Source organism: Chelonoidis abingdonii, chromosome 1 (genome assembly GCF_003597395.2).
Source record: "Chelonoidis abingdonii isolate Lonesome George chromosome 1, CheloAbing_2.0, whole genome shotgun sequence".
Lineage (NCBI taxonomy): Eukaryota > Metazoa > Chordata > Testudines > Testudinidae > Chelonoidis > Chelonoidis abingdonii.
This window is the reverse complement of record NC_133769.1, coordinates 343,518,956-343,546,634: the sequence shown is the minus strand read 5'-3', so window position 1 is coordinate 343,546,634 and position 27,679 is coordinate 343,518,956. Positions and strand designations below refer to the sequence as shown.

General features: G+C 38.8%; 1 protein-coding gene and 1 long non-coding RNA gene across 2 annotated transcripts in view; one reads left to right on the top strand and one right to left on the bottom strand.

Annotated features, from left to right (window-relative positions):
* The window catches only part of LOC142046123 (uncharacterized), a 771,893-nt gene that overhangs the window by 27,291 nt on the left and 716,923 nt on the right, over nt 1–27,679 (bottom strand). The window lies entirely within an intron of this gene.
* The window catches only part of CNTN5 (contactin 5), a 1,078,547-nt gene that overhangs the window by 463,205 nt on the left and 587,663 nt on the right, over nt 1–27,679 (top strand). The window contains exon 3 of the mRNA XM_075061721.1: nt 14,881–15,010. Coding sequence (XP_074917822.1) covers nt 14,953–15,010 — 58 coding nt within the window. The 5' untranslated portion in view covers nt 14,881–14,952. The remainder of the gene's footprint in view (nt 1–14,880; nt 15,011–27,679) is intronic.

Here is a 27,679-nt window from a genome sequence, read left to right as displayed (position 1 = left end):
CAGAGTACACAATTCCTGCCCCTGACTTTTAAAAAATCCAGTTCTCTGATTGGTCCTCTGGTCAGGTGTTTGGTTCCCTTTGTTCACCCTTTACAGGTAAAAGAAAATTAACCCTTACCTATCTACCTATGACACACTCCCAGGTCAGGAGGACTTGCCTGTGGAACTGGGGCTGGAAGCTGCAGACGCCTAACTCAGGTAGGAGGCGGCCCTGGCTAAATAGGGGCTGGCGTGAATGATGACCTGACATCTCTCTGCCTCCTTTGCCCACAGTAACCAAACTTTGGGTATCCGGTCAGTACATCTGACTGGATACTGTCAGGTCCCCTTTTTTTTACCAGACTTTCAGGTTAAAAACTGGACCCCTGGCAACCCTACTAAAGTCTTGTGTGGAAAGCAGCGCACTTGATTGAGTAAATGTCATTCTTGCTTCTGACTCAGTGCCTCAGCTTCACTTTGGAGGGCTCAGTATTTTCAGTGAAGGAGGAGGCTTGTTTTAGAATAACTGTTTTTTAGGTTACAACAAGGTAAACAAGTCATTGTCCTCTATTCTAGCATCTAACCAGGGTACAAGACTGCCTCAAAAGCATTCATTCTTGTTTCCTTTCTGAGAGACAGAGATGTAGCAACTGCATGGAGGAGTATTGACAGGAAATGTGGCAACTTTTAACTGCCTAATGCACAGAGAACACTATAGTGTTTGACTTGCTGGATCAGATCCTGACTTCAGAATTGGATTTGAGGATCTATCCCCCTTTCTTCTGGCTGAAATGTTTACCTACGGACTGAGAAGAACAGGGATGTTAACCACAATAGCTTGGCCAAATATCAAACTGGGGGATTACATTCCTTATACTGAAAGAGCCCCTGTACTTACAGCTGGATATGGTATTCTTAATTTTCTATCCAATTTTACACGTTCTATGGAGTAAACACACCATTCTTTCCCCCAGTTTGGGGAAAATATGCCAAAGCCAATAACTTGATCAATAAAATACAGTAAAAGAAAAAAAGATGGCAACTCATTCAGAAATCCTTGTGTAAGAAACAAGTTTCCAGGGCCACAGCCCCTAACACTCTTCCCCTGTAATTAAAATCACTCCCTTCTCACAAAAATAAAAAAGTCAGCATCTGTTCTTTCTTTCCTCCTTTTTCTTTTTGTCATTTCTTCATAACCAATTCTGTAAATCGTAGGCCTCTGACAAGTTACTTTGCTTGAGCCTTGAACTGCATGCTGGGAAATAAATGAGTTCTGATAAAGAAAACAATTGAGCTTCAAAAAACCAGATTTCTCATATACATAAAGAAACCTCATACATGATCCAAACCTGCATTATTGTGATCTTAAACATTTACTGTAATTTTCCATTTATAATCAGGGTAAACTATCCATGGAAGATAACGGCGGTACTGGTAACATTGAGATCCCTATTAAAAAACAGATAGCCAGGATGTCTAACCTGCTGCTTTATCACTAATATTGCAGAAGGTTTTACATTATGATATGCTGGTTTTCAAATTAAATGTCAAATTCAATTTGCCACTGAAAACATGAAGTGTGTGACTGCCCTTAGAGGTGTAACCCCACAGCACAGCTTTGTAATTGGTGTGTGCCCAAAACTGAGCTCAACTAGTCAAAGCAATAATTATTTGGCATGTGTGTCACATGTTATTCTTTTAAAAATAAATAAAGCATCCTTAGATTCTTTTTAAAAAGTCTTTGCTTGTGATTTGAGCCCTTAGTGAAATTCCCTGTCTTTGTTTAAAATCTTCGTGAAAGTAGTGCTAAATAGTGTGATAACAGATACAAACCTTCCTGATGGGATCATGCCACCAGTTATGTCTTTATGTCTATGACATTTAGCTTATAATAAAATGAGATTTGTGAAAGGAACTGAAGAGGTGCTTATTCCATTTAGAGTACTTTATTTATTTTCCCCCCTTTCTGTGCAGACAAGCTCCTATTTTAATAATGGGTCTTCTAATCCACTTTAATATCCTAGCATTATATCTTAGTGAACTATCTGCATTATAAGTAGTAATTGTGAAATATGTCTAAATATAAAAATGCATCCTTAAACATCTAGACATCATTTTTAGTACTGGTTGTAATTATTAATGTAAGAAACATGTGCAATTAAATATGCTCATAAAATAATAGATAAATCCCTGTAACACCAGTCAATTTGTTGCATCATTAATATCCTTCAGCATGGCAGTTTAAAATGTTTTGCAGTAATTCAACTGGAAGATAGCTAAGGGCAAAATTACTAACATTTAAGCCTCCATAACTGTTTTAGAACAACAATTGACTATTTTAAGTATCTTCTTCTGAAATATAGTTTCATCTTTATGATGCATTTTGAAACTCCACATGCCGACATATAACTTTAATGGTGGAGCCATCCATCTCCAAAGAGAATTTATTCTTTGCTTTACTGTACATGTAAACAAATTTTATCCTTTTTTAAGATAAGACTGTACTGAAAATGAAGATTTTCTTCAAAAGCAGCAGAGAATCCTGTGGCACCTTGTAGACTAACAGACGTTTTGGAGCATGAGCTTTCGTGGCTGTATACCCACTTCGTCAGACGCATGTCTGATTTTCTTCATAATTCATGGATTGGCTTTTAAGGCTAGAAGGAGCTATTATGATGATCTAGTTTGTTTTCCTGGGTGGAATTTTACACAGTAATTCCTCCACTGAGCCCAATAACTTGTGGAAAACTAGAGCATGTATTTCAGTAAGATATCCAGGCTAAAATTTTCAAACGTGCTAAAGTCCCATTGATTTACAAAGAGATTCTCATTTACCCAGAGATCTTGATATAAAGATTTGAAGTGACAGAGAATGCACCCATATGCATTAAGCTATCCCAATGGTTAATTTTTTACTTATAGAACCCTCTCATTTGCAAACATAGTCCCCAGCATCAGTGCAGGTGGACCCTTGTGCTCCTGAAGAATCCCAGCGCATTCAATTATATTAGGGTTGGAAGTCATATCATATCAATAAATGAAAAAAAAACGAAGGTGGGATGAAGCTCTAAAATATCAAGCATATATAATGAACAAATTTGATGGCTGCTTTGTTTCCTATTTGGTAAAATAACAATACAGAAGCAAAATTGCAAAAGAGACATTTGAAAATTATAGAAGTCCTTGTTGCTAATATAGATCCTTACATCTTTGTTCTAGCAAACATTTTATTAAAATAGACCAATGCTTACATTTCATTTTACTGCTCTGTACATATGAAATGATTATTTGCTGTGATATATCCAAACTGGACTTTTCATTACTAATCTAGTATTGAATAGATGTGACAGCAGCCATATTGGCAGATTCAACTAGTGCTCTCCAGAACTAAAAGAGTGAGCTAAAGCTCTCTAGCAGGGACTGTAGAACTTTTATCCTCTGTGGTTTGGCACGGAGGGAGACATGTAACACACTTACCAAAGGGTTATGTATACACAACCTGTTCATACATAAACCGGTTCTTTAAGTATCCCATGTCTGTCTTCTCTCCTTTTAATGCAACCAACTGTGCATAAAATGCCTTCCCAAACCCATAGCACTTGGCCTACATCCTCTCCTTATTGAAATCCTCATGAAATATTCACTTCTTCATGTAAGCCCCACAAAAGTAATTGAGATACAATTGAAATACAGTAATTGGTTATTCCAGGTGTCTGTTTTGTAGGCCTCCATACTGTAATCAGATCCAAGTGAGCAAACCCCTGATCCCCTTTAGAACTCTAGTGGCGTTCCACATGGATGCAAGGGGCTGGCCGCATAGATCCAGTTATGGGATTTGCAGCCTTAGATTGAAATCACTTCAGGACAGAAACTGTTTTGATCTCTCCATCTACAGCTCTGATCACACTGGCAGCTAATATGTATGTCCTGTTATCTCAAGAGTTGGTTTGTCTGGCAGGGATCATTTTTGTACCTAAACAAATGTACAGGTCCACAGAGAGGTGTGTGCTCATTAGTGCTCAGTATGATGTGCTTGATGTATGCATAGTCTGAAGCTTTTTTAATATCCTCATGGAATGCCAAGTGATGCTGCCTTGTGTAATTAAAATGCATAATCTTATTAGTCTGGCAGTTATATTAAGTGGAAGGCTTAGGTTATACTGATTTTTCACTAGTATAGATAATTCTAGATGCAGGTGGCAGAAAGAGTCTATAAAAAATATTAATCAAAGTCAGCATCCCTATTTGCACTAGCTGGCTGCCTCAGGAGAGAGGCCAAGTCGAACTATCCCCATAGGAGATGGGCCCAACAGAATATGGCTGTGATACATTACCACAACAGGGTGGTGTAGCTGGGCCTATCATTGCCCTGATGTACCCGCCCTTATGGGTAGAAGATTAACTCTTCCAGCGTGATTAGTCTGGCACAATTCAGGATTACTAAATAGAGTTTTAAAAGAATAAATAAAAGGGTCACAAAACAGCTGTTCAGTCCTCATGAGTCTTTTCTGGTATCCCAGACAAGCTGCATGAATTTATTTTTCTCTGACGTTTTTAATTCTAAACAGATTGAGTCCAATACAAATATTCACACGAGAGAGGCAGCCTTTAGGTATTGCATCAATTGCTATAGACACTCATCCTTAAGATCTTGGGTACTTCTTGGGGTCCCTTAGGTGACCAGGCTAGGAAGTAGCTGCTTTCTGAAACTGCCTACATAGTAAAATCCCATCAAGGATGTTCTTGTTGCTAGGGAACTGGGCTGGGACTCAAATGACCAATGTTTAAATGGTCTACTACAGACTTTCTGTGTGAGTTTGGAGAAGTTGCCGAATCTCTGTGCTTCAGTCTCCCATCCGTAAACATAATAATAATGACCTTCTTCAAAGGAGTGTTAGAAGATGATTTTATAAATGCTTGGAGGGGGAAGTCATGTATACACCTAGAGAGATAATGTCAATATCTTCAGACTAAAACTATGTTAACCCTTAAACAACAGATTTATAAAAAGTGCTTAGCACATTCAGCTGGCTTCAGATTTTCAAAAGGGCTCAGCTTTCATTTAAGTACCCAAACTTAAGTGGTGAGATTTTTAAAAATGCTTTCCCCCAGCATCTCATATCATTCTCAGTGGTATCAAAATGGGAGCTGAACTCCTGAAAATCTGTTCCTAATTTTTGTTTTACTTAGACTGTAAGCTACCTTGGAGCAGGGACTGTTTTTTGTTCCATTTTAGTACATTGCCTAGCACAATGGGGTGGTCCAGGACTTAAGGCTCCTAGGCACTTTATTAATATAAATAATAATAACATCCAAATAACTCCACTGCTTTGATTTTCGTAAGCCACTTCTCGGGTGAGTAACTTCACTCATGCTAAGTAATCCTGATAACTTTCTCCATTGTGCATAAACTTACTCCCTTGCATAAGTGTTTGCAGGATCAGGCCATAGCAATACTTTAAAAATGTACATGTTTTGTTGAATAAATAGCTTTGGTGAAAGTCTACCAGGAAAGTTTATTTATTTATGTCTTACCTTGAAATGTTTTAAGGTTTCTGATCACAGCCTATCTGGGTTCGATCTGAGCTTTACTAAAATCAAACATTTTGATTTTGGCAAATAGGTGAATTCCAACAAAACAGCGTTTGATCCAAACTTTTCTGATAAGCTCTGTTCTCAATTTAATTTGTAAGAATCGTGTTCAGTTTTACCTTTTCAGCAAGAGGTGGCAAGAGCAAATTAACAAAAATATTGGTCAATTCTATGCTTTTCTCAGGACACACCATTTACTTTTGTATTACTGGAAAAGAAGGTACTTCAAATCACACATTCATAGGGCTTTTGACTCTTTAATACTCAAATATAGGCAAAGACAAAATATTGAAACAGGACTTTGTTAATTTACAGGTACTAGGTAAAATTTTCAAAAAAAAAAATCTAAGTTTCATTGAGTCATTCAATGGGACATGGGCTCCTAAGTCATTAGGTGTTTTGGAAAATTTTACTCATTATTGGTATTCAGGAAACATCCTTGTTCTGATTTTCAATGGTAATTTTGGGTGGTATGCTTCCTTTGTGAAACAGTGTTCAAGAGTCATTAGAACATGAGCAATATCAGTGAAAGCTGCATTACAGCTGCATATGAAATAATTTCTAAATTAAAATTTTAAAAGTTAAGTTCCTGGTTGCTCCCTCATTGAAACTGACAAACAACTCCACTGCAGAAGGAACATTCAATAACATGTTAGCAATAAATTAAGGGCTCATACACAATTGAGCAATAAATCTGGTAAAACCTGTACTTTATTAAATTTTCTTTGCAATAGGTTGAAATATTGTTATATCTTGAGAACAAATGCTCTCCCTACGGGGCAATAATCAATCCTACAAGATATCTCGCTGTTTACATTTGCTTAGTATAATTTCACTTTTTTTTCCTGTAACAAATTCTGCTGATGCATTTCATTGTACAAACGTTAATGATATGATTTTATCACATTTTAATTTCTATTGCAATAAAACCATCTTGTAAACAATATTGTCATGCAAGACAGCAAGAAGAATTTGGACTGGATTGAGTTAATTTATCTTTGGAAGAGAGGAAAAGGGACATGGACTCAGTATAGCTTACTTACATATACACTACAGATAGTTCCTGTTATTACCTTGGACATAGATAGACAAAGCAGTAAATTTACACATATATCTCATCAGAGTTCTGGAAAAAGACAAGCCTGTGTTTAAAATCTCCATCCAGAACTGCAGTATACCTTAAGACCATCTCATGTGCATTACAATCCTTTCAGAAGAACACGTTTGGCTGTTCCATAAGAGATGTCTCTAGCACTCGTTTGTTTTGAAGTTGCTGGACTTGGTTGTCTCAGATGCAGTGAAGAAGTGAGGGCCATGGAAAACTGGTTGTGGCTGCCTGATTCTCAGCTCTCCATTCCTGGTGTAAGTAAGAATTGCACAGGAGTGGAGTGTTTCATTCAGGTGCTTAAAGGACTGTGTTGTAATACCCAACCTTAGTCAGATTTGTTAGAGGCTACCTGCAATGGTGCTTTTTGTAGGAGTCTAATCTTGGATATTTATTTCAATACAGTTATTGATTTCATATTTTTCCCATATTAGTTAGAGTATTATTAGTAGCAGACAGACTGGTTGTACTTTAAACCAGGGTCCTGGGCTTCTCACATGAAAGGGGAAATCTTACCTGAAAATATAAATGTAGTGTCTTGCTCGCTGCAGGATGGATTGCCTTCTGCTTTTTTCCACTGAATGCAGATATGTGGGAACAATAGGTTCATTTCCTGCATATTTCTGTTTCTATGCTCTTCCCGAAGTCCCTTCAGCATAGCAACATGGAGTCCCACTGTCTTTCTGAACATGACTCTTTTGTTTTGTGCATAAAATCTATGTAAGTAGAATTTATTGCTGCCTGAAGTAGTAGTGACTTGTAAGTCCCCTACTAGTATAGTTAGTGGTGCAACCACCTTAGATATTCTTAGTATTCTTGCCAGCAAGTTAAAGAAGTATGGGCTGGATGAATGGACTATAAGGTGGATAAAAAGCTGGCTAGATCACTGGGCTCAACAGGTGGTGATCAATGGCTCCATGTCTAGTTGGCAGCTGGTATTAAGCAGAGTGCCCCAAGGGTCAGTCCTGGAGATGGTTTTGTTCAATACCTTCGTTAATGATTTGGAGGATGGCGTGGACTGCACCCTCAGCAAGTTTGCAGATGACACTAAATTGGGAGCAGTGGTAGATGCACTGGAGAGTAGGGCAAGGATATAGAGGGATCTAGACAAATTAGAGGATTGGGCCAAAATAAATCTGGTTCAACAAGGACAAGGGCAGAGTCCTGCATTTAGGTCAGAAGAATCCCATGGATTACTACAGACTAGGGACCGAATGGCTAGGCAGCAGTTCTGCAGAAAAGGACCCAGGGGTTACAGTGGACAAGAAGCTGGATATGAGTCAACAGTGTGCCCTTGTTGTCAAGAAGGCTAACAGCATTTTGGGATGTATAAGTAGGAGCATTGCCGGCAGATTGAGGGACGTGATCATTCCCCTCCATTCGGTGTGAGTGAGGCCTCATCTGGAGTACCATGTCCAGTTTTGGGCCCCACACTACAAGAAGAATGTGGAAAAATAGGAAAGTGTCCAATGCAGGGTAACAAAAATGATTAAGGGGTTGGAGCACATGACGTATGAGGAGAGGCTGAGGGAACTGGACTTATTTAGTCTGCAGAAGAGAAGAATGCGAGGAGATTTGATAGCTTCTTTCAACTACCTGAAAGGGGGTTCCAAAGAGGAGGGATTTAGACTGTTCTCTGTGGTGACAGATGACAGAACAAGGAATAATGGTCTCAAGTTGCAGTGGCAGAGGTTTAGGTTGGATGGGTGGTAAAGCACTGGAATGGGTTACTTAGAAAGGTGGTGGAATCTCCTTCCTTAGAGGTTTTTAAGGTCAGGCTTGACAAAGCCCTGGCTGGGATGATTTCGTTGGGGATTGGTCCTGATTTGAGCAGGGGATTGGATTAGATGACCTCCTGAGACCCCTTCCGACCCTGATATTCTATGATTCTATGATATATTGTTATAAAAGTGCTTGTACTGGTATAGCATATTCCCATTCAGGAAAAGAGAGAAACTATGCCACAATAAAGCACCTTTATAGCAGTATAGCAGTGTTCATACTAAGGATTGCACCAGCATAACTGGTTTAGTCAAATATCTTTATTTTTTTAAAATCTAGTCTTCATGGATAGAAGAGAAACTGGAAAGTCTGACCTCTAAAAGCTCAAACCCAGAAAGCAAATATAATGTACTCCAGACTTATCAGTAAAATCAGTATTTTAAGGAATATAACTGAGGATTTTTGAGCACTTGACTTTGCAGTACTGCATGAGTATTGAAACTTGAAGTATTTAGGCACACATCCTGTTCAGAAACAGAAATGATAATATGCATCCATGCCTACTAGCTTCAATAGTGCATATTGGGTGCTGAATACCTTGAATGAACTGTCCACAATCAATCCATGGAATTAAAACAAATTGCTAAATAATTATTTGGATATTATGCAAGCCCCCCACCACACACAAGAAAATTGCAAACTGCTTTTGGATGGTCTATGAACAGAAAAAAAAACAAAAAAAAAACTAGATTTGCTGGATAAATTACTAGTGGCAAATTATTTGCTCCATTTTAATTTTAGATGACTAGTTTCTGAAAATTGCCAGCAGGCTAAATTAATCTTGTCCTTATCTAACAAACTATTCATGAATCTGCATATTCACTCTAAGAGATCAGAATATTATATATGTATATAATAGAGACACCATCTTTCCTTTTAATAAGTAACAAAATGACTACAGAGCTTATTCAAATCACATTATGCAAAAGAAACCTATAGTATTTAATATCCTTGGGATGCCCTCATGGCTTCCAGTGCACTGCTTTACCAGTCAAGATGATGAACCTATCCCAAACAGACGAAATGTCATGTCTCAAATTTATATGGAGATCTACATGCTTTGGAAAAAAAAGAGAGATTCGAATAAAGTGATATTTAAAATAATTTTAAGCAGCATTTGCCTGGCAGAGCTGTTCTTAAGAAACTATATTTTTGCCACCCGGTGTGTGATTCCATTTCAAGTTTCTTGTGGGAAAATTTAAATATTTATATTGGGTATTCGCAACAAAGGACAGGAGCCTGAATCTCTGATGGGAGCATGCATCTTAGGGATGAACAAAAATGTCCTGGAAAGAAGGTTGTGTAGTTTTCAAACCAGAGTAGCTTATTATTGCTTGTACAAATGTTTGTCTCTCTCCCCTGTCCCCAATTTAGTTTTAGGAATACACACCTTATGATGTGTCCTTGAGATAGGAATATCAACTAACCATTCATACCCTGAAGGCTGTACATGTTTCAGCAGTCTCATTTGTTAAGACAAAAAATAAAGAAGCATCATCCGTATTTAGAAAGTACCTGGAAGAGCAAGGGAAAGTATAAAAGGTTGAAACAGCAGCTGGACAGGCGGGACAAGCATTCAACATTGGCAGGGTCTAAAAAAGCATTTTAAAGTGCCAAGAGAGCTGTTAAGGAAAGGTTAAAGAAGTCAAAGGGGAAATGTGAGACCACAGTAGTGTAACACTTGTATTTCTAGGAAGAACATTGATCCAGATTTAGAGATGAAAAATTAACTCCAACTTTCACAAAACCTCCAAACAAACAAGGAAGGGGGGGAAGAAATACAGTAGAATCTCTATTTCATGAGCTAACTGGGGACCAAGGTGTTCATAAAATAGAAAAGTTCATAAAACCACACATCTCAAAATTACAGTATATACAATGCATTGCCTTCTTCTTGCTGGAAAGTGATTTCCAGCAGATGAAAAGCATTGGAATGTGAAGGGTTGGCAACTTGGTCTTTACAAACATCACTTTATATGATTTTTTTCCCCTTCTCAGGAAAAATGATTTGTATAACGAGTTTCAAAATATTGATGTTATAAAATCCAGGTTCTACTGTAGGATTGTTTTTATACCACCTAAAAAAATAGGCAATGACAAATAAATACATAGTATGTGTGTGTCCAGACACTGCGTCTCTGGTGTCTACATCTTTCATGTTTCAGAAAGTCTGAGTGACTCTGGTATTAATGGCTTGGAAAAGTCTCCCACTCTACTTTAGACAGTAGTGCAGTCAGATGTCTAAGCTATTATACTGCCCAAGTCAAAGTAGCTTTCTCAAATCAACAGTTTTTATAAAAATAGCTCATGCCCAAGATTTTCAAAAGTAATGATTGTTGCCTTGGTTTTTGGGGTGCCCAGCTTGAAAGACTTAATTTTCAGAGGGTGGATGTTTAGCACTTTCTAAAACCAGGTCTTTTTAAGGTGTCTCCATGTGGATACCTCACAACTGAGACACCCCAAAACAATAACTTTTGAAAACCTTTACCCATGTATATAAATCAAAATTAATTTTGAGCTGTGTCCCAGTTGCAAGGCTAGTTGCATCTCTTCCCTCCTCCTGATCTCCCTAGCTATGTTTACTCTAAGAGCAAGGGTGTAATTGCTCATGTATTCACACTTGTGCTAGCTCTCATCGAGCCAGCATAGGTATAAATTACAGTGTAGCCATGGTAGGCTAGGTAGTGGCAGCAGAGGCACAGCTTAGTTGTGCTGAGTCGAAACCCACCTGAAACTGGTGGGTACATACTCAGCAAAGCTAAGCCACACTATTGCAGCTGTCCGTGCTACCACAGCTACACTGCTATTTATACTTAGACTTGTAGCTCGATGATAGCTAGTGTGAGTATCTGTACACTAGGTGACCGGATGTCCTAATATTAGAGGCTTTGTCTTATATAGTCAACTACACCCTCTTCCCCCCCTCCAAAAAAAAAGGTCCCATTTTTTCAGTCTTGCTATCTAGTCAAGCTAGCATACACAAGAAGGGAAATCGCACCCTTAGCTTGTAGTGTGGACATAACTTCTGAGTGCATCCTCCTCAGGTGTTAGGCATTGTGCATTTTCTCTCCCGGAGTGTGTAGAGATTATTAGAGATCCAGCCCACCGTGTTTGTGAGGAATGGCAGACTGTCTTTATATGTTGTTTACACAGACCCTTACCTCCTTGCTCTATGGCTCCTTGTGATCACCCTGAATAGTGGCTCTAAATATTTACAACAAGTACCATAGAGTAGAATTCCTCATATCTCCCTCTCTTAGACCAGGCTCTGACCTATGTATGCTATGGATCAACTATCCAGAGGTCTGACTGGATGCAACACCTGTGGTTCTTCCTTTCAGGAGTCTGCGACCTTTGATGTGCAGTGATCAGACTGCCTTCTTAAAACCAAAGTATTCTTTATCTTAATAACAGAAACAAAACATTAAGAGAAAAAAGATTTTTAAACGCATATCTTATCATCTCCTGATGACAGTCTAAGCAGGCTTAACTTCTTCTGAGACCCCAACGAGTGCTCTGTCTCAGTTTAGTTTCCCCAAGCAATTTTCTCCTCTCTTCAGAGAGAGTGAGAATACCTTCTAATCCAGGCAGAATTCCTTTGCCCTTGTCAAGTTACCAGGCTTTGACCCTGCTTGTCAAAAGAGTAGAATCTTCAAAGCTAAAATTTCAGGCATTGACTCTTAACACCCTTAAGTGTTTACTGAGGAATGGCTTATTCTGAGACATTGTTTCATGTCTGTCTTGTTTTTTTTTCTCCTGAAACCTCTCTATTGCATATAGTAAGCATCCTTTAACCAGGTCAACATACAGAATTCACAAATGATTACAGAGCCACTCCATTGGTGTCACAACCTCTTTTTACTTTATTATGCTTGTTCGCTAGAATTTGAAATTTTGTTTTGTTTTGGTAGGGTTGGGCTAAGTAGGTCACAGCTAAGTATTTTCAGCTGGCATTTGGAGCTGGAAAAAGTCTTTGGGGCAGATCTGTGGCTGGTGCAAACTGTCATAGCTCCATTGTACTTCAAGGACATGTTCATGAAAAATTCATCATGCTTTCTGAGCAGCTACAGAGCTTTTTTTTAGAAAAATCCAATTTTAAAATTATTTGAGAAATGGACACATTTTTCAAAACATTTTTTTTCATTTTTAACAGTAGTTATTTATTTTCATAGTTTCATAGACTTCTAGCCAAGAAGAGACCATTAAATCATCTAGTGGTCTCACCAACTGTATAAACATAGGCGCTAGGCCACATCCAGCTACTCCTCTACTGAACCAAAACTTATTTTCTTAATTTTTCCAAATGAAAATGTGCCTCTGGTTTTTGAGGAATTTTTGAGCTAACAACAGACAAGGAATTAATATTGTTCATAGTACGATTTAGAGTTCAACTGCTTCCTTTGTGAATAATGTCATTATCATTTCAGAAATAGTTTTTGAGATAGTCTCACACTTCCCGTTAGTCCTGGAAACACTTTTTCCCTTGTTCTTGCAACACAAAAATCACCAGAATTTTACTTACAATTTCTGCTTTGTTTCTTATAAAAATGGGGACAGCATTGCAGGGGGAAAAAAAAAGGAATGATGTATTCTACAAGTTTTAACAGAAATGGCCATAAGGAAAAAAAAAGTTAAATATTAATGAAAATATTTATTTCCCATAGGTCTGGCCAGCAGAGGATGCTGAAAGAGATAACTCACCCTACCTAGGGAACATACTGACTGAAACACAGATTATCACAGAATTGAAAAACAAAGGCAGCTGACATTAATAATTAATTGAGGAAGGTTCCCTGTGGAGGTTTAGATGAGCTGCAGTTACGTTCTATTTCAGAGAAGCATATATTAACATATACACCTCATATTAAGTATCCCCAGTCTAAGCTACCTGAAAGGAAGAACAATCCTAAATTGGGAATCTTTATTTGTGTTGAATGCTGCACCTGGCCTGCTATATAAATGAGAGCTGATAAGTTACACCTTTAGACTGTTTCAGGAATAACTTTTCTTATAAGTAAGTATATAAATAAATGCAGCCTTTCCTTGCTCATGCAGTGTGTGTGTGTTTGTCCATGCATAGAAGAGGGGAGATTGGCAATGTAGCTCACAAGTGGAGATGTTCAGAGTACATTTTAAAGGGGATGATCTGGCAGAAAGATTTTTGTACATTCTTTGAACCATTTACATGATTTTGCTTCAACTGTGTTGTACCCCTTCAGCGTCCACTTTCTGTGATTATTCTAATAAATGAGTGATGTCACCACTAGGGAAATGTTGATGTGCTAAACTGTGCCACTTAGCTAATGGTTCGAATTAGGGGTTGTCAGCGAACCACACTGAGTCTGAGGGAGTTAGGGAAATAATTCACATTTCCTCCCTGAATGGCCCAGTGCACAGTACAGAATGCTGCATTCTGGGACTGTCTTGTGGCAGGTGCTGATGGGGGCCCATGCACTTCAAGAGTGGAAGGTTCATTGAGTTCACTTGCATAAGGACCTGTCATAATCCAGCTGTAAGCAATTATGGCAGAATAGCCGGGGAAAGCTCATCCAGTCGTGGAACAGAAATATACCTATGTGGCCCTAGTCAAAACAACTGGATATTTGAATTGTGGATGCTGACTACCTGAAGCAATACAGTAAACAATCTGTAGGTTGCAATCTGTTAATAAAGTTATGATTGTTACAGTAGTATCTAGGAACCATAATCAGAAATTGGTCCTGTAAGCAAGAGTTTCTTCCCAAGAAATCTTCAAAACTAGGTATTAGACAAGACTTAACAGTTAGGTGCGATTGACAAAAAAATGGGATGGGTGTCAGCTTGGGAGGATAAGGTAAATAAAAAGTTTATTGTCTATAAATGGTGGTTGTATTATACATCCACCATAAGATTTCAAACAGTGAAAAATTAGTGGGGAGTGCAACATATTTTGGCACAATTTGCAAGCAGTGGAAGTGGTTGAATTTGGTGAACTAGTTGTTCTTTGAAACTATTTCACCCACCTCTAGAAAGTATCAAGAGATTGCTTCAAGGACACTGGGGGAAAATATTCAGCTGTATTTAGTTACACCTGCTGATGAAATGTGCAGTGTGCATTTATGACTCTGGGCTTCAGGAAGAACAGGAATGTAGGGCCCTGACACATCTCTGCCTTTGGAGTGAAGAACTAGGGCTTCTTAATCTCTAGTGCCTCTACATGGTGGCATTCGTAATTTAGCTCTTAACACAGGTAGGTAGTGTGCTACACTATATTTTTCTTGAGAATCTCTCAAAATACCTCCCTTTCAAAATGTCACCTCCTACTTTACGTAAAGAACTCTTGGGATTTCACTAGGATCTAGGGGTTCTTTTGAATAGCCTATCATATTTTTGGGATATGTTTTTACTTCTTCTAACAGAGACTTTGTCTTCTATCTCCTTAGACTGAGCTTTAATGAAGAAACGTCAAAGCTGCTAACAATCACACAAACAGGGACTCAAGACCTTTGTGACCAATGATGTGGTCTTCATGGAGACTGATTCTGTTTCTATCACTCACTGGGTGTCTTTCAGGTAAGAAAACCAAAAACTTGTGTTACTGTTTTAAGAATTCCTGGCAAGTAGAAAATGGAAATATAAAAACAAAATTTCTGAAAAGAAAAATGAACAAACCATGTCAATTAGCATTTAATCAAAAACTATTAATGTTATCAGCCTATTTATTAAGTTTATAATTGCTTAATACAAAGTTGAACAAGTATTGCCCACTTGGCATTAACATTTCTCAGGTTTACTTTTAATTTGTAAGGAAGAATGGAAGAGTTAGTCTCTTGTCCAGTCACAAAAGAATATCCTAATTTTTACAGCTTCAGAGAGAAAAATCTGCTTGCAAAACAATTGATCTAGCAAACTGCATTGACAGGGTTGATAACTGCAGCATTGTTTGGTGATTCTGGGCTGTGAAATTCTCAAAATCTTACCAAGTTCTGTATCTGGAAACAAATTATGGAGTTGATTTTTCTTTCTAAAATGAAGTGTGTTATATTGATATGCATTAATTATTCTGTTTTTGCCTGCAACAGTATTCCTTTGAGCTTTTTTCCTTTGGCTTCTTTAACTTAGTATTATTTTTAAAGTAAACAAACTGTGTTGCTTTATACTCAATAACCATTTAATCTTTCCATCTGGGGATTCCTATAATTTGATATTATGCTATCCATAATTGATCTTTCATCTGCCCCTAGCTTTATCTTCTTTCAACTTTCCAGTTTCCATAAACTGATTTTTTTTAAGTATTTTTATTTATCTGCCTTCATTTACAATAACCAAAGCTGAAGCAGTCTAAATATTATTGGTTGGATCCTTTACGTGAGAAATGCTTCTTTTTACAAGTTGTCCTTCTAGCTTCAGGATAATAATAATATCTAGCTCTGATATCACATTTTTCACAAATAGGATCAGGCCTTATCTTCTGGAATTATAAGTCCTTGCACAACTCCACAAAAATGTCCTAACCTTGATATTCCATTCATTTCTTCCTGGTACTGCTAGCTCTCTGCCTTTTTCAGTGCTTTCCCTTTTGCCCTATGCTAGTTCACCATGCCACTTTCTTCTCATTCAGATATCCCCCAAAACTTTTATTCCATGATACCTGCAAGAAGTCAGATAGCAATAATAGTAATTAAAATAAGATAGGTTGATTATGTGTTTTGAGTGCAGTAGACCAGAATATGTTTGTATATGGATATCGAGGGGAGGAGATGGGAGACTATTTTTTGTGTGTGTGTAAACAATACAGATAAAGTCTTTCCTGTTCTGGGTTTCCCAGTACAGATTGTAACTCTTTTAGAAAAGGGGACTGTCTTTATTTCTGTGTCCTATGTAACACATTGTCAGTGTTTAGAAAGTAATGTTTGTACTCCAGTGATTCCAAGAGTAGTCCTCTATTGCAATGGTTTTCAACCTTTCCAGACAACTGTACTCCTTCGGGACTCTGATTTGTCTTGCATATCCCAGGTTTCACCTCACTTAAAAACATAGGCTTTGGCTTTGGGCCTGCTCAATGGGGCTCGGGCATCGACTTTCTGCCCTGGGCCCCAGGAAGTTTAACACTGGCTCCAGTGATCCACAGTTTGAGAACCACTGATACATTATATAGAACAGTATAAACAAGTCATTGTGTGTATGAAATTTTAGCTTGTACTGATTTCACAAGTGTTTTTTTATGTAGCTTGTTGTAAAACTAGTCAAATATCTAGATAAATTGATGTACTCCCCGGAAGACCTCTTTGTACCCCAAAGGGTACATGTATTCCTGGTTGAAAACCACTGCTCTGTTATAGATATAGTCTAGTTAATTAACTTTAATTTTCTTAAATAGAAAACTTCACTTTGATTTTTATATTTGTTTTTACTATAAACATTATAGACAGTTTGTAAATACAAAGTTCAGAGCACTCTTTGGAAATCAGTAATTAGAAACAAGAATCTCTGATTTAAGCATTGTATCTTCAGCCTTGCAACTTAAATGAAAGTCACAATTAAAAGGCCAATATTTGGCATAATATTTCACAGTGGAGTCTGTGTCCCTGATCCTGCAGCAGGATGAGCATATACACAGATAATAGGGTCAACTGGACACAGTCGAGTGGAAGACTCGGACATTAGACACCATGGTCATTTCCAACTCTTTAATGCTGACAAGTCCCAGATTATACCATTCCATTATAAGTGCTCTGAAGCAAATTTGAACACAATTAAGGAAGTAATCTCACCAATTCCCTGTTCAGATAAATATGAAACTAAGGAGATTAAAAAACATTTAAAATATAAGCAATGATAAATGTCAAACATTGATTCAAAAAGTCTTGAACGGAGTTTGAAATATTCCAGTTTATACTGAATATTAATTTGGCTAAAGAATAACACCCTGAAAGCACTTGCCAATCAAGAAGACATTATATTTAATTGAAATACCTATTCTCTCTCTTGTTTTTATTCAATATTTTTTTCCTGCCAGGTATTCAAAATGCTCCTGTTCTTCCATCTCTAATTTGTTAACTAAATCCCAGTCTATTATTATTCTTGGTTGTTTAAGGGTTATTCCATATTATGTGGCAGGTTAGAATTCAGTAAATAAATCATTTTTACTTCAAAACCATTTTTCATATATTGTTATAAATAGTTTAGAGCAACACGTCTGTTTCTCTCAAATGCGTTAGATAATTGTCAGAATAACTGCAGCATCTTCAGGTGCTACTTAAATCACATCTCATCTGAAAACTTAATACCACAAGATCTTAAATTAACCCAATATGATAAAAATTGGATTCAAACCTGATAGGATCAGATTGTCAAAGTAAGTTATAATTCTAATAATGTGCAATCTGTGTTCCTTTTGACATTTGATCACATAATTCTGCAATTACAGCTGCTGTTATGTTATTGCAGTCCCTGAAGTATATTTGCTGCTGAAAATACTTTCTGCTATTGATTTTGTTCAACCTACTAAGTTGGGTGCTTTAGAATTTTATTTTCAGTATTCTCAACTGCACATTTTTTCAAAGGTAAGGTAATAGATGTGGATGCTGAGGCACTAAGATAAAGGACGTTCATTTCCTATTATTTCTGGCCATATTCAGATTCAGTAATTAACCATTATGTCACCAGGCAATGATAGTATTCCTTCAGGGAAAAAAGTTGAGTTATTGCATTGACTTTGCACTGTTGAGGGGAGGCATCCTAATATGAATATAGAGACTGCATGTCTTGTGTGTGCATAAATGCACTAAATATGTTTCTGGGCAATGGGGAAAATTATTTGTATATGGAAAAGCAAGAGCAGAAGATAATGAAATTTAAAAATAAATAAGGCAATGCAAGCCTGTGTGACTTGTTAAATATGCAAGAATCCTAATGTAAGCTACAATCATGAGAGTTTACAAAGCATCCAAAACTCCTGTTTTTTGTAACAAGTGGCTTATGAGTTATCCACCAGCATAGTTCAATATGCACTAGTTCTTGCCAGGTATGAGTGAATGTTAATACATATAGAATTCCCAGATCAAAGCTGATTTTGAAATCTGCAATGGCAAAAAATAGTTGCATTTCCAAAAGAGAGATCAGTTCTTCTAAAAAAAAAGTTATCTGGGATAAACAGTTTCTCTGAGCCACTTAAAACTTTGCAAGAATAAAAGGTTTTCTTTGGCAAGAAATGTATAACATTTCAGACAGAAAGGATTTTCTTTGCAGAATATGATGATGGTTGGGGGGCACTGAAGCTTCCTTTTAAATGATGGAAAGTGTTTTACAGTCTAAATTAAAGTCACACTGTGTCCTATGCTTTATGTTCTATAAAACCATTATATTTTGTGAGATGTACAATACGTGCTACGTGAGCCTTTAAGTATGTAGTGAAGTTCACATGCCAATGTAGCCAGTCAGTCATGTATAGTGTATGTTCTAATGGCATGATACTTAGACATAATGGGCACTATCAACAATTGCCAATTGGATTTACTGAGGAGATATAGATGAGCCATGGGGCTTGTGGATCAGCCTGATTTACCTTGAGACAGTGGCTGGGCATTAGGAATTCCTTTCTCTCATGAAAAGGAGATGAAGTTGGTGCAGGTGCTGGGAGTTATTACTGTGTTGTGGTTTCTTTTATTGCTACAGATTATTTTTTCAAGATCAATTGGTGGTGAGGAAAGGTTAGGGGCTAGTTTCACTTGAGGACTGCATTGCATCTGGGCCAAGGATATGGGAAAACTATAAAACCCTCTTTTTGTGAGCAATTGCAATATAGAGATTGTGATCTGTAAGATAATGGACCAACAAGGACTGGACTAGTCCGTTCCTGGCTTTGAGCTCAGGGAGGCTTTGATAACTGATAAACTAGATTAGAGCTCAAAGCCAGTTTAGAAGGGCCCTTTTAAACCTACAGCAAATGATTCAGAAATTTTGTTCTGCATGGTCTTGGTTAAGTATTTTTAGATGAAATTCTAATTATAAAAGCACTTGTGTGTATTCAGGCATTGTGTAATTGGCATTACCAAACAAGTATGAAGGTTTATCTTTTTTATTAATGGAAAAGCCTAGAACAAGGTAAAATTTCTTACACTTAACATTTGGTTCTCTGACTAGTTTGTGGGACTTTCTATTAAATCATACCCTGGAAACTCCAATAGTTTTTCCTACAGCAGTGTCTTGCAGCATCTTTGGGGCATGCGCATTGTAGGGGAGGTGAGAAGGGAAATTATCAGATTGTTTTACTATCTATTCTTTTAATAATCTGGCGTGTGTGTGTGTGTGTGTGTATACACACACAGGAATATTAACTTATTTTTGGCTCATACTGCAGATAACTAGGCAAAGCATCTCTTTTTTATTGGAATTGTTAACATTCATTTGCCTTGGTAGTTCAGACAAGCTGAAATTGAATATGCTGAACATAACTTTAAATTAGTGCTACCTAAGCTTGGAATCAATTAAATGAGCACGTCTCCTTGTGTTTAACTAATCTGAGAAATGTTTGTAAAAACAAAACAAAAACCACATCAAATTATACCTAATCAGCACTGGTTTAATAGAATCAGTAGGCTTTTATTTGCATATACCAGACACCACTGAAAGAAGCTGGTTTGAGACTATGATACCCTGCCATTCTTTTCTATAATTATTACAACTTGTGTCAACATGCTTCAAAGTGTAAAGAAATGCTAATGACGGGATAACACAATGGGTTTCTCTTTCTTGATCTACCATATATCCCTCATGTCTTTTTTGGTCCATTATCCTAATTAGGGCATAGAATTTAGGACTGGAAGGGACCTCAAGAGGTCTTCTAGTCCAGTTCCCTGCACTCATGGTAGGATTAAGTATTATCTATCATCACTGACAGGTGTTTGTCTAACCTGCTCTTAAAAATCTCTAATGATGGAGATTCCACAACCTCCCTAGCCAATTTGTTCCAGTGCTTAACCACCCTGACAGTTAGGAAATTTTTCGTAAATGTCCAACCTAAACCTCCTTTGCTGCAATTTAAGCCCATTGCTGCTTGTCCTATCCTCAGAGCTTAACCAGAACAATTTACCTTGCTTCTTTTGACAATGTTTTTATGTACATGAAGCTGGTATCATGTCCCCCCCTCAGTATTCTCTTCTCCAGAGTAAACAAACTCAATTTTTTTAATCCTCTTTCACAGGTCATGTCTTTAGACCTTTCATAATTTTTGTTGTTTTTCGCTGGAGTTTCTCCAATTTGTTCACGTCTTTCCTGAAATATGGCACCCAGAACTGGACACAATACTCCAGTTCAGACCTAATCAGTGCTGGGTAGAGCAGAAGAATTACTTCTGGTGCCCTTGCTTACAACACTCCTGCTAATACATCCCAGAATGATGTTCACTTTTTTTGCAACAGTCTTATACTCTTGCCTCATGTTTAGGTTGTGGTCCACTATGACCCCAGATCCTTTTCCGTAGTGCTCCTTGCTAGGCAGTCATTTCCCATTTTGTATGTGTACAACTGATTGTTCCTTCCTAAATGGAATACTTTGCATTTGTCCTTATTGAATTTCATCCTATTTACTTCAGACCATTTCTCCAGTGTGTCCAGATCATGATTTTGCCTGCTGCATGTGGACTGGGCTACGGAGAGACCCAATGTGGAGTATTTCATAATTCATGATAGCACAACATTGTGGCTGGAGACCTGCAAGGCTAAAGAAGTGGAGCATCTGCCCTGGCTAACTCTGGGCAATCCCCATTCAGTAAAGTGAGAAAACTCCAAAATGCGAGTCACAGCTTTTAACTCATATGAAGGGTCCATGTCTGTGGCATCTATGCTTTATCCCTCAGTAGCAAGCTCCAAATCAGAAACTATTGGATTTTTCTGAACAGTTTTTCAGCTACTACACAACACTGAGGGGAACTTACAAAAGTGCCTCTAAGTAGTAAACACACATAGTACTAAGGCAAGTTCCAATGTACAGCCTATATTTTTGATTTACAGCTACTGTTCAGCTAAGCTGTTCTCTTCTCTTAAAATAGCCCTCACTTTCCATCTGGCTAGCTGGAGGCTTCTAGCATAGCTAACTGGGAGCATTACTATTGGGCTCCAAATATTTCCCAAGCCTGCTCCATATGTTACTTTCAGAATTTCAGCAACTGCCAGCATTAAAGTTCATAGCCTAAAGGTTCATAAACGCATTAGCCAAATCATGTAAAAGATGAATGACACTTGATAGGCCTGGCTTATTTTTCTTCCCATCACCTATTTCATCAAGTCCATTCTATGCCACAGCTGATGGTTTGTTTAAACTTGTTCAGTGCTTAATTTATAATGAAAGAGGTGCCAGGACTCAAGCAATTTGGTGCTGGGGCTCAGGCAAGTTTTTACTTTCATAACTGATTCTGCAAGACCAGAAGTGCCAGAGCTATGAACTGCCAAGCCTACACGTGCTGGGGCTCAGCGCTGGCTAGCCTTGGCACAAATTAAGCACTGAGTTTGTTCCTCTGCCAAGTGGATGATGTACTGTTGAAAAGAGAATGTCTGTCATTGATAAGCTTATCCAATTACTATCTGTCTTCCTTGTTGACGATATAGCAAATAGCGGGGAACTTCGTCTTCTTTGGCAACTGGTATATGGAAGGTCAGGTGGAAAACGTAACCAGAAAGAAATATACATAAGAACTGATGACAGACAATGTTAAACTTGTTGGTATTGCTGCTGCTCCTACTGCAGAGAAAACATGCCTTAACCCCTCTGCAAGCTGTCCTGAAGCAGAGTATTTCCAGACATCTGCCCGTACTAACACAGGAGAAGTCTGTCACACTGCCTGAGCCCAATGCAGACAATCAGAGACATGTTCATTTTGCTGGGTTCAATATGCAGCTGGTCAAAAAAAGAAAATGTACTTCTCTACTGAATTTTATTTGTTGTATTTTTGCACATTGTATTATTTCTATCTGAATGGAAAGGAAAAAGGCAGAAGTTGTCTACAGTTGTCAGATACCTGGTGAGTTTTAAAATTAATCCATCAAAAGATAATAGAGTTCAAAATCCTAGAGGAATGTGGATGGAAAGCGTATGCTCAATATATTTAAAATTATAGCAGGTCAATTGGAAAATTTTTCTAAAGAATTAGTGTGCTGGGTCAGATTGTTTTTTTCTTGCAGGTATTTTTTATTGGTTCACAGTAATATGTAGTTTTCTTTTTATATAGTGATATACAGCGCTTAATCCTATAAGGTGCTGGGCCCTCTAGCATGGGGTCAGCAAAGCATGTAAGCAAGGCCTTAACTTTAAGCATTAGTAGTTGCATTAAAATCAATCACATGCTTCCAAAGCACTCAGCACCTTGAAGGATCGAGGCCATAGCGAAAGGTGAGTAATGTGTTGTCAGAGATTCAATACATTTCATTCAACTTTTTGCCTGGAGTCTAGTGGGCTGTTTTAGTTAAAAAACAAACAAACTTGTTTTTATAAATTGGCCTTAAATGTCTTTACAATTACATCACATCCATTTACAATCAATTAAAAAAAGTCCTATATGTTCTAAGCCATGTTATTTTATTTTCTAATTGTAGTACCTGTAGGCATCATAAAAAAAACCCTCTTACCAAGCATATAATCAAAAGGGGAGCAGCCATCATGACAAGTGCCAGACTGGGGTGGGTATGACAGAACATACCCCTCCTTCCCCCAATTAGTTTTGTGATACCCACTTGACAGTGGAACACACACACTCCAGGGCTGTTATTGTCAATTCTGCCACTTCTGACAAAAAATTGAATGTCCATCTTCATCCTCTTTTTCCCCTTATTTGCAAGATCCATCTCCTGTGCCACAAATAGTTTATTACTACAGGTAGTGTAGTACAATGTTTATACATCATTTTCCATTGCTTTTAAAGTGATATGATTTAGTGAATATTTTCATTTTTGTAGTAATAGTAATCATAAACCTAATGCTAATTTATATAACCAAAAATAACTATAGAAGATATAGTTAAACAATGTACTTGCTTGTATTAAGGTCTTGACTCTACTCTGCCTTAGGTTGTGTTTTACAGTGGTGTAAGTCCAATGACTTCAAGGTGAGTGTTGTAGGATCATGGCCCTACTACATCCCTATTTATTCTTACAGTAAAACTGTAGGCACTGCATTGTCAGAAGTCCAGACTTAACCTGGAGTGAAATATAAATCTCCATTTTTATTGTTAGGAATGAGAAAAGTCCTCCTACCTTTCATCATTATAATTAAACGATTCTTAATTGAAGGACAGATCCTTTCTTTATTGCACAGAAACTCCCACAGACATCAGTGGGGTTTGCACATGCACAAGGTTTGGAAAATGGATATTTGCTGGCATTTCGATTATAGTGTGTCAGCAGAGACAATTTACCACCTCTTAATCTGTCTTGAAATTTCCTAATCTTAGAGATTTCAGATTGTTTATTTTTCTAGTCTTAATTTTTTAGTTAATTAAAACAATGCATTTTAAAATAAACATTGCAAAATATACTCAGCCTCTCCTCCACAGCTCAAGACTGTAATGGCTCACAAATAAACCCTATGGCTACTTTTAGACTTGCATTAAAGACATTTTGAGGATGTTCTAAAAAGAGGTTTAATGTGTTAGACTGTAGTGCAACTTTTTTAGATACAGATTTTTTTGAAAGTGTCATACATTACTAAAAGTGGTTTGTCTTCTCCTTTTAAATGTCTAAACAGAGTAGTAATGTTTGAAATTCTAGATACTTGGAAACAGGAGGATATTTTCTCTCCAGATTAAAACATTGCCAGCTTTTTCTTCTAATCTACAGTAGTTGAGTATCCCTCTCAATGCTACAGTTAAAGATACACTGGCTTGGTGTTTTGCTTAAGAGATATAGAACCTCGTAGCTATCAATAACTGCTTGTTTTTAACATCTGAAGCCTGTTTCTTGCTCTCAGTCTACTCTGGGTGACAAGTATCACAATCTGATGCCTACATCTTGAACCCAGGCCAAGGGGGTCCCCAGTCAATTGCCACATCTTGGTTTCCACCCAATGACTACTGAAATGGGTGGGCTAAGAAGCTAGTAGGGCTATAGCTCCAGCCAAGGCACCACCCACAGGAGCTCTGATTGGTGGATTGCCCAGCTCCACTGATTAGTCTAACTGTTCTGTTTAAGCCAAGAGGAGGAACAGAAAGTTTGTCTAAGCAACAAAGTGGTTTCCTCTTGTGGCTACATTGGACCCTGTTTGTGCCTGCCTCCTGCACCCAACCCTGTTCCTGGTTCCTGTTTTACTTCTGGTTCCTGCCTGACTCCCGGCTTCACTCCTATTCCAACCATGCTTCTATTTTGTACTTGATTCTTGCCTCTTCTTCTGCCCTTACAACTCATCTCCAATCTGAAATGTCCACTCCTGACTCCAGCCCTGACCGCCAACTTCTGACCCTTACTTTGACCCTTAGCTCTGGCATTTGGCATCCTACCTCAACTCTGACCCTTAGCTTTGATTCCTGATTCTGACTCTGGCTTCACCCCTGCTTCTGGTAACTGGCAGTTGACTCTGGTGCTTTGATCCCCAACCTGGATACCTGCTCTGCCCACTATACCTAACTCCTACTCTGACTACTTGGTCAGATTGCCTACATCCTGGTCCATAATGCATACAGTGAGAACAACCTCCATAGGTATCTTCAGCACTGAAAGGGACAAGGAGACTGGCCTGCTCCTTTACCTTTAAACGCAGTGCCTTCAGATCAGGATTGAGGTGTAATTGAGTCTGGAAGCATGTACTCCCAATGCTAGGGTTGCCAGCTTTCTAATGGCATGAAACCAAACACCTCAGCACTGCCACCTCTTCCCAAGGCGCTACCCCTGCCCTGCCCTGCCCTGACCCTTCTCCAAGGCTCTGCCCCTGCTCACTCCATCCCCCCTCCCTCCATCACTCACTCTCCCCCAACATCTCTCACTAGGCTGGAACAGGGGGTTGGGATGTGGGAGAGGGGTGAGGGCTCCAGCTAGGGGTGCTGGCTCTGGGGTGAGGCAAGGGATGAGGGAGAGGGCTCCAGGCAGAGGAAGGGGGTTGGGTTGTGAGGCTGGTATGGGCTCTGGGCTGGAAGTGCAGGCTTAGAGTGGGGCCAGAAATGAGGGGTTCAGGATGCGGGAGAGGGCTCTGGGCTGGGGCAGGAGGTTGGGGTGCAGGAATGGGGGTGAAAGCTCTGATTGGGGTGTGGTCTCTGGGGTGGTGCTGGGGATGAGGGATTTGGGGTATAGGAGGGGTCTCCAGGCTGGGGCAGGGCATTGGGGTGCAAGGATGGTTGTGGGCTCTGGCTAGGAGTGTGCACTCTGGAGCAGGGCCACGGATGAGGAGTTTGGGGTGCAGGAGGGAGCTCAGGCCTGGAGAGGGGGCTTGGGGTGCTGATGGAGAGAGGTGCAGGATGTGGGTTCCGGGAGGGAGTTTGGGTGTGGAAGGGGACTCTGGGCTGTGAGAGGGGGTTCAGGATGCAGGGTCCCTGTGGTGTTTACTGCAGCTCCGAGGAAGTGGTTGCCAGATCCCTGCGGCCCCTAGGTGTATGGGAGGCCAGGGAGGACACTTGGCAACCGTACCCAGTGCTCACACAGACCAGGCCAACCAATCAGTTTCTTTTCATACATTACAGTGCATTACATTTTTATCCCAAATTAATTTCACAGGATTAATGGAATCTACAGAAAGCCACTGGGTACAACCTAGAGTAGTGTAGAATAGCTTCCTAGTATTTCTTTCAGTAGACTAGGGTAGCACCGCCAGTTAAAGTGGCTGACAAACTTTTCTTAACCGCAATGGAAAAAGCCAGCATTCATTCCAATGAAGTGAAGCGGAACAGCACAATGGGAGGTAGCATTTCAGCTCAATACAGCTCTAAGCAGCCCTCCGGAACCATTGGTTTACCTCATAAAGCCTGTTCCTTACAGCCTAGTTGCAGGCTGTCAACAGTACCTCTTTAGTCTCTTCCTCAGGTACTGCATATCTCATTTTCTTAAGTACTCCAGTTGGTGGAGAAAAGATGACACTGACAGAAGAATTCCTCTTCAAAATATATAAATATATTGCAGTGTTGTCATTCACACTGTTGGGAAGTAAGCAGTTATCACAAGAAGTCACCATAATGTGATTAGAGTTTTATGGAATGAGTAATTGTCACAGTTGTTGCTGGGGAGAAGTAATTAATTATGTGAAGTGATTATGGCTTTCTTTTCCCAAAATGTACTTGTAGATGGGTCTGTTCCCTCTTGGCTGATATGAAGCACTAAAAGCAGTAACATTTGGAACTTGATAGGTGACATAACCCCTTCACTCTTCGCGCTCATACGAGACACACATAGGGAATAGGTGCTGCATAAGGCAGAGCACAACACATCCCATTTGCAATGAAGTACTTAATACAGGCATTAGATAGTTAATAGTCAATGCAAATTAAGGAAATACAACTGCTTATTTTAAAGAGAAGTGTTTCTTAAATGTTGGCATAGCCTTCCCTACTTGTGCACCAGGTGCAGAAAAAGACAGATCAACTCCATTGATGCAATAGCTGTAATCCATGCTATGAGAATGTGGGTGTCTCCCCATCTATTGTATGGTCCACATGACCTCTTAGTTAATCTTTTAGCTCAAATTGTCAGATGTTCATGCTTTTAACCTTGAAGGTGCTGAGTTCAAACCTTGCTGAGAGTCAATTCAGGTTTTTTGGATTGCAATGGACCAGGGGGCATAGAAAGGTAGTACTTTCCCTCCCTCAATTCATGGTAATATTCCCCAGGAGAAAGTGGGACAAAAGCTCGTGTCTAGTACCCTGTTTCAAGTATGTGTATAGAATAGCCTGTTAATTTTTATTTCTTGCTGGTGATTTCCACTCAGTAGTGCGAAAGGAAACATGCTGTTAGCAGTAGAGAAAAAAGTCACCTGGATCCTTCAAGTTTCTAAACTAATTCCTTCTACTTTCTCACACTTCCTAGTGGTAATATGTGAAGGAAACCTTAAGAGGTGAACTTTTAGGTATTTACTAGGCTCAGTGAGTTCTTCTGCAGCAAGGAACAACAGGGTTCCATGTTTGTCCCACAAGCATGGCCACAAGCAGGCAGACACTATGATTGTCACTTAAGGGTACGTCTACACTGCACGATTATTTCGAATTAGCTTAAACCGATATTACAAAACAGATCTAATAAAATCGGTTTAGCGCGTCCACAGTGGGATCCCGAA